Consider the following 7,303-nt stretch of genomic DNA (forward strand, 5'->3'; position numbering starts at 1 on the left):
ATGAAACTGGTAACCTCAATATTTTAATTACAGTAATTTTATTTTTTGCTGAACAAACAAGCCAGAGATTAAAAAGATAATAAGTGTTATTATGTAGATGATTATGCAGATCTTTTAAATATCATTATTTACACTGGGTTGTGTACATGTACACATCTGTAACTCAAACTACATTTCATTTAATGTTTAAAATAAAGAAATGTGAATCAAATTTAAAGAAATTTTACTTTTAACTTTAAGTACATTTAAGAGCATGTACATTTGTACAAATTCTTAGGTCTTAAAAATATATCAATAATACTTAAACTTTTCAAGTTTTTTTAACTGGATTCTTTGTAGTTTTACTGAGTATGGAACTTGTACTTCTGAATGGATCGAATAATGCACAATATCACACCCTGGAGTCGAGTAAGTTTAGTCATTTTCAAACATTTCCAACAAACTTAAATCTTTCTGCAAATTAAAACAAACAACAGTTTTTTTTAACATTTTCAAAATGCTTTTATTGTCTCTTTAACAAACCAGTGCCAATGTTTAAATAAATAATATAAAAAAGTCACATCAATTGCTAGAAATCGTTTTTTAAATAAAGCAACATTTTAGAATAGAACTGTAATAATTACATTTTTAAAAAAGTATAATAAATGCTTTTATAATGCATTTACATTTAAGTGTCCTGGCTCTGGATATTTGGTCCAGGTCAGGTCATATCAGTGGCCTCTTGTCTGGCCTTACAATGTCATTTAACAGCACAGGTCACACACTGTGTGAGTATTTACTCTGTTAAAAACACTCCCGCACTTATAATATTGTCACAATGTACAATAAATAAACATACAAATAAATATAATCACAATAAATAAAATTTCTTATATTAAAATGACAAAATAGCAAAATTTTAAAAACACTTGTCAAGGTCTGAAATAAGGCAGAGAATTTCAGCTGGTGAGCAGGACCATTCAGAGCTTCATGCCGGGGGGTTTGCAGGTCTCGTAGAGGTAGTGGAAGAGAATGTTAGCCTCTCCGATCGCTTTATTTTGGGCTTTGATGTTGTTCTGAAAAAAAGATAAAAACACGCATGGTTAATTCTATAACAAAAAATAAAATTGAAAGAGAGAGCATTATGTTGGTGTTTAAACCTCTTGAATTTCTCTAGAGAAAAACAATAAAACTCTGTTCAAATTCTGAAATCTGCTGTATATAAATGACTAAGTGACTACTGTAGAAAAATATAATAGGTATTTTAAGCAAAAAGCAACTTTGATATATAACTTTATCTATACTACATACCTCACACTCAAAAATCAACCTTTATTTTTTTAATTCCGGAAAAAAAACATTGAGGCTGACCCTCATTTACAATGTTGCCGGGCATTTACAGCATCAAAGGGATTAAAAACATTTAATAAGAAATTAGAAATAGAATGGAATAAAATAGAAAAAAAGGAAATACTAAACTAAAAGAAATACTAATTTTAAATCAACATTTAATATTTATGAATAAAATGTATATGTAAAATAGAAATTCTAATAGATCATAAAAAACTAATTGACATATAAAAAGTAAAGAATGTATAAAATATAAAATAAAGAAAAGGTTAATAGCAAATGTAAATTGATAAAATGAATAATAATACCCTACAAACATAAGAATCAAAACATAAAATATTAGAATAAAAAAAGTTATAAATGAATAAATAAAAACATAATAAGAAATTATAATAATAATAAGAAGAAAAAAATAAATGAATCAAAAATAAATAAATTAATAAATAATAATAAAACAGTCACAGGTGGCGTTTAGAAACTAAACTATTTCTATTAAGACACAATTGGCATTGAGTCTTTTTCAACTCAGGTCCTGGAAGCTCCCTGCACTAAAATTTATAGTGATTTCCCTGCTTTATCATGCAATCCTGCAACCCTGAGAGGGTTAGTTAATGAATTAATTAGTTTAATCAGATGTGTTGGGCAGTGTAGAGGCAGGACAGTGGGCCTCCTGGACCATGACTGAGAAACATGGTGTAGTTATTTATGTTATTATGTTGGGAATGAGGAGTGGACCCAATGACAGATCTACCTGCTACAACTGTAATACTACTCTCAATAAAAGAAGAGGAAACTAAGCTATTGGAGCTGCCTTCCTGAAAACCACTCTGTTCTCTGTTCTCTGTTCTCCTACAGCAGTGAAGTTATTGTGCACGCTCATTTAGTTGTGAAATACTGATGCTATAGATAAGGATGAGGTTTAAAAACGTGTCAGTGTGGTTGATGTGGTTAGAAGATATCTACCTTGTACATCTCTCCAGCCCGCACCAGGTTTTGTGTGAACGTCTGAAAGTGCTCCAGGTCAGCCAGATGGGAGTTCTGCAAAGAACAAGCAACAGAAGAATGAGTGAGAGAAGGAAGAATGAGTGTGTGTGTGTTTGTTTGCTTTGTGTGAGTCCACCAGAGCATCATGGCTACTTACACAGTGTGACTCCAGGTCTCTGGCCACTCGGTGGAGATCATGCCGGACCAGCTGCATGCGGGAGTAGCTCTCGTTGTGCAGGATGTCGTTCAGGTAGAATCTGAGGATTTTGATGTTAGGACAGCACATTGATGTATCCTACACAACACAACACACACACATGCAGTTAGTGATATGTTAGTTAAGTGTTGCAATACACTTGTAAAACTGAAGGAGCCACAAAGGGTTCTTTGAGTGATGCCATAAAAGAATCGTGAAGAATTGTGAAGTGTGGAGGACCTCTTTTTGGTAAAGAACATTTAAATTGTCATTATTATTATTATAATTAAACATTCTGTGCATATACAGCTCTTTTAAAAAATGTTTTTTTTTAGGTCGTGGAGCCAAATATTATTCTTCTATGCCATCGTTCAAAGAGTACTCAAACACCCACACACACACAATAGCAATGCATTTAGTAGAATATTAATATATTAATATTATAGTTAAATGTCGCTGTCAGATAAAAAAAAAACAAGTATCTCCAGAATTGCGACTTTCCAGGAGAGAGACATAACTTTCTTAACTTTCAGTGGAAGTCAATGTTAAAATAGTTTAGTTTCCATAGGTAAATTTGGAGAATTTCTATTGGTTCATTTATCTAGAAATTTTGACACAATGCAAGTGACAGTTAATGTGTTTAAAGTATGTAGTAAAATAAAAAAATCGACAATAATGGAGATGCTTGTCTTTCATTGCACAGCAACAAAATAACTTGCACGTGCAGTTTTAGAGGTATGCACACAAATATATATACACATTGTAGTTACAGCTACACACACACGCTCTCTCTCTCTCTCTCTCAACACTCATCCCTCGTGCACTTACTCTTAACTTCTCGCTGGGGATCACTGGGATGAGTCGAGTCTCGTGGTCCCTGTCCTGCGCCTGCGCCTGCGTGCACCAAAAAAAAAACACTCAATACACACAATACACACACATATTTTTCTAAAAACAGTGTGTCGTGTCTATCAGTGTGCAGCTGCTGGGTGGTCCCGGGTGGTCTTTGGTGGTCCCCCCCTCCCCCTTGCACCCACACTCTGACTTACATCCTTGACCATCTCCATCAGGTTGTTCCAGGTGGAGGAGCTGTCCAGCGGGGGGGAGCGCGGCAGCTGGCGCAGAGGGCGCGGGCTGGCGGCGCTCAGCGCGGCGCACAGGAGGATCACAGAGAGCAGCGCGAGGGGGGTCTTCATCGTGTTCATCATCACGCGGCGGTAGGCTCGCTCAGGTGTGTGTGTGAGAGTTTGAGAGAGTGTGTGATTTTGGAAGTGTTGTCTGGTCCTCGGTCTCGCGGTTTATAAAGTGGCCCTCCTCCCGACGTCACCTCTCGCGCTGACGTTACCTCCTCACCCAACACCTGAGTTTATCAGGTCAGTCCCGCGCGCGCCTCCTGTCCTGACTCACATTATTAGCAACTTCTGCTTCTGGAAATTTGCAAAAAAAACGAGGCTGAACGATGCTCGTGCCCGTAACCAGGCGCGCGCTTATTGCAGCAACCGGGAGCTATTGTTAGCCCGGGACACAAAAAAATCCCCTCCGCGATGACGCGGAGAGCTGGAGACACACCGCGCGCTGATAATTTCTCGCCTCTCATCCGGGCTCTTTATTATGTTTGCACACCTGAGCGCGAGAGAGCGTGATGTTTTTTTTTTTCTTCTTTCTCTTTATTTCTTTATTCCCCTCGCCGTCTCGCGGCGTGCTGTTGCTGGGAGACCCTCGAGACGCCTCCTGTGAGCTGATTTCAAAACTTGGGAAGAAAATCAAATAAAGTTGGAAGATAAATCAGGTGCGCCCGGTGCACGCGTGACGTCACCCAGGTGTAGCCGGTCCACCGTGGTGTTGTTGTTGTTGGAGAGCCGGACAGACCCGTACAACTGATTCCTGCAGCACATAGAGAGAGATATAGAAAGAGAGAGAAAGAGAAAGAAAGACCAATGTGGAGATGTGGGCACTGTGTGAACAGATACAGTGCTGTTAAAAATATATTTGTACCCTACAGACTTATCAAACTTAAAATATATGATTAGCAAACACTTTTTAATATCAGACAAAGATATCCTATCTAAACATAAAAAGCAGAATTTAAATACTGATTTTACTTATTTAGGGAAATAATCTATCAAAACCAACCTGACCCTATGGAAAAAAAAAGTATTCGCCCCTGATAACATAATAACCTACCCAGCTGGCACACAACCGACCTTCGTTAAACGTTAAAATGTGGTTGAAATATGACTAAAGTAATATCTTAAAACAACATTTAATGTTAATGTTACTCAGCTTTACTACAGTGATGTAAGTTTATTGTTAACACTTTGTTAACCATAGGATTTTCTAGTTTTAGTGAGCTATGGTTTAATAAAGGTTGAATGTATGAGATTAAAACATGGTTACCATAGCAACGTTGATTTACTTTTTAAAACCAACACCAAATCCAACGTTGATTCAACGTTGAAATGCCAGCTGGGTAATAACTAATTTGTGCCACCCTCAGCTGCTACAACTGCAATCCAACATTTATGATAACTGGCAATGAGTCTTTCACATCTCTGAGGAGGAGTAATTTTGGCCAACTTAGCCTCATGAGAAGTTTTTGAGCATGCACAGTCTGTTTTAAGTCATGCCACAGCATCTCTATCAGAAATTGACTAAGCCACTCCGAACCTTAATTGTGTTTTTAACCATTCATAGGAGAACTGGCTGGTGTCATTTGGTTCATTTTACTGCTGACCCAAGTATCCAAAAAACTGATGGCTGGATGTTTTCCTTCATTCTATTTTCTCCCATTTTCTTGTCCAGATTGTCCAGCAAATTGTCCAGATCCTGAAGCAGCAAAGCAGCCCCAGACCATTACACTACCACCACCACCATGTTTAACTTAATTAAGTGTATTATGTTCTTTTACTGAAATGATGTTCTTATTAGTTTTATGCCAGATGTAATAGGACAAACACCTTCCAAAATATTTCACTATTGTTTCGTCAGGCCTGTTGAACATCAAGATGTTTGTTTGCAAATGTGAGACAGGCCTTTGTGTTAATTGGTTAGCAGAGGTTTTTGCCTTGAAAAAAACTTTATTTGTACATAATAGCTTCCACTATGGTTCAATGGTGTTCAAAGTGGTTTATAGGGGTTATTTTGCTATTTTGTTTCAGACTTAACTGAAAAGACACGGGTCCCAGTCCAAAGTACAATGTACAACAAAGAAAGGGCCCTTGTTTAACCCCTTTCTGATTCCACCACTGACTTTGGTGGGCATCTATAAGTGGGGGTTTTTAGTTGGAGGTGGGAAGAAACTGGAGCACCTGGTGGAGACCCAGACACAAGTCACTGCAGCTGTGAAAAACAGACATTGACCAGTGGCACCTGGGTCACGGTGGATTCAAAGCCTTCCCAGAATTACTGGGCACAAGGCAGGAATACCCTTAGTACAGGCTGCTGTACTCATGCCTTTACTTACACCTAGGGTCAATTTAGCATAGCCAATTCAACTAAAAAATATATCAAAATACAGGATACAGAGAGAAAACCCAAAACTTTTGGACAGTAACTGGATAGAAAAAATTAAAACAAGTAAAAACATTTTCACCCAATTCACTTCACCGAATACATCCATCTTCTTATCCTCTACTTACTTGTCATAGGACAAAGCCCCTGAAGCTACTATCTGCTACACCTCAGACCCCCCCCCCACCACGTTTTCTATATTATTTATCATATTTAATTCATCTATCTTAGCATCTGCTTGGTCAATATTAGGGTCACAGACCACAGAGTTTACCTGAAATCACTGGGCTCAAAGAAAAAGTAACCCCTGGACAAGGCGTCGGTCCATCACAGGAAAACACACTCTTCCCTCCTTTACTCACACACAATGTAGCATAGTCAGTAGGATACTGGATTACCTGGAGAAAGCCCATGCATACACTGGTAAAACACACCAAACTTCTCATTGACAATGACCAAAACAGGTTTCAAACCCATATCACCTTTCATCACTTGCTATCTGCTTATCATATTATTAAACAGATTTCAGCTTAGTCTGCATTCTTTAATTTTTGTGCTTTAACCTATATAACCTAAAGCAGATTATCTCTGCCCATGTACGCTTTAGTTATAAGGAGTGTTTTAGTCTGGACTACTTTTAAATAAAGCATATAAAAAGAAGGGGGGGGCATGCAGAACAGAGCTCATTTGTACAATATAGTTTAGTCTCAAAAGAAAGCTTTTTAAACTCTACAGATGTCTTATAATCTAAGAATAGTTTAGCAAGTTTGCACTGTTTTCCATGTTAATACTAAATATGTAAGCGAAAACAAATAGTGTTAGATAGGCTTTGAGGGCCAAAGTGATTGAAAAGCTGTAAATATCCAGGTGTAAATATACCCTAAGCTGGTAAAACAGCTAAATTAAACTGATTAACCAGCATAGTGTGTTTTCATTAGTTTGAAGAGCTTAACCAATATGGACATATTGGTGCACCAGTGTGTTCAGTGTGGTGCGATCAGCTTGGTTAAACTGGGTAAGCTTGGTTAAAGAGCCTTCAAGAGGTAAAGCAGATCAACCTGCTTAAACAGCCTGTGTAATGTATCACAGATCACGCGCCATTTGTTTGTGTCATAGGGCAGTAACTAGTGTCCCATGACTTTTGCCACAACCCATGAACAGACACTTGTGTATTCACATGGACAATTCTAGCCAGAACTGTCTTGGTATTACCACAACTCACAACCTGTAACATTCCTATGCCATCCCATGATGTAACTTTTCATTATCAATTTACACACTGCT

The 7,303-nt window shown here is 37.7% G+C and overlaps 1 protein-coding gene across 1 annotated transcript; it reads right to left on the reverse strand.

Annotated features, from left to right (window-relative positions):
• Positions 1 to 517: 517 nt before the first annotated feature.
• Positions 518 to 5,947, reverse strand: il22 (interleukin 22). Its single transcript, XM_049473344.1, has 5 exons — positions 3,559 to 5,947; positions 3,338 to 3,403; positions 2,471 to 2,608; positions 2,293 to 2,367; positions 518 to 1,055 (listed from the first exon to the last, which is right to left on the reverse strand). The coding sequence occupies exons 1-5, from the start codon at positions 3,715 to 3,717 to the stop codon at positions 960 to 962; spliced, it is 534 nt and encodes a 177-aa protein (XP_049329301.1). The 5' UTR covers positions 3,718 to 5,947; the 3' UTR covers positions 518 to 959.
• Positions 5,948 to 7,303: the final 1,356 nt, after the last annotated feature.

This window comes from Astyanax mexicanus, chromosome 2, assembly GCF_023375975.1.
Source record: "Astyanax mexicanus isolate ESR-SI-001 chromosome 2, AstMex3_surface, whole genome shotgun sequence".
Lineage (NCBI taxonomy): Eukaryota > Metazoa > Chordata > Actinopteri > Characiformes > Acestrorhamphidae > Astyanax > Astyanax mexicanus.

Excerpts from the sequence above, each read along its gene's own strand:
- il22 (XM_049473344.1), bottom strand. The coding sequence starts at position 3,717 with ATGATGAACACGATGAAGACCCCCCTCGCGCTGCTCTCTGTGATCCTC. Across the intron at positions 3,404-3,558 it reads TGATGGAGATGGTCAAGGAT|GCGCAGGCGCAGGACAGGGA; the intron begins GTAAGTCAGAGT and ends TGGTGCACGCAG. Across the intron at positions 2,368-2,470 it reads GAGACCTGGAGTCACACTGT|AACTCCCATCTGGCTGACCT; the intron begins GTAAGTAGCCAT and ends TGTTCTTTGCAG.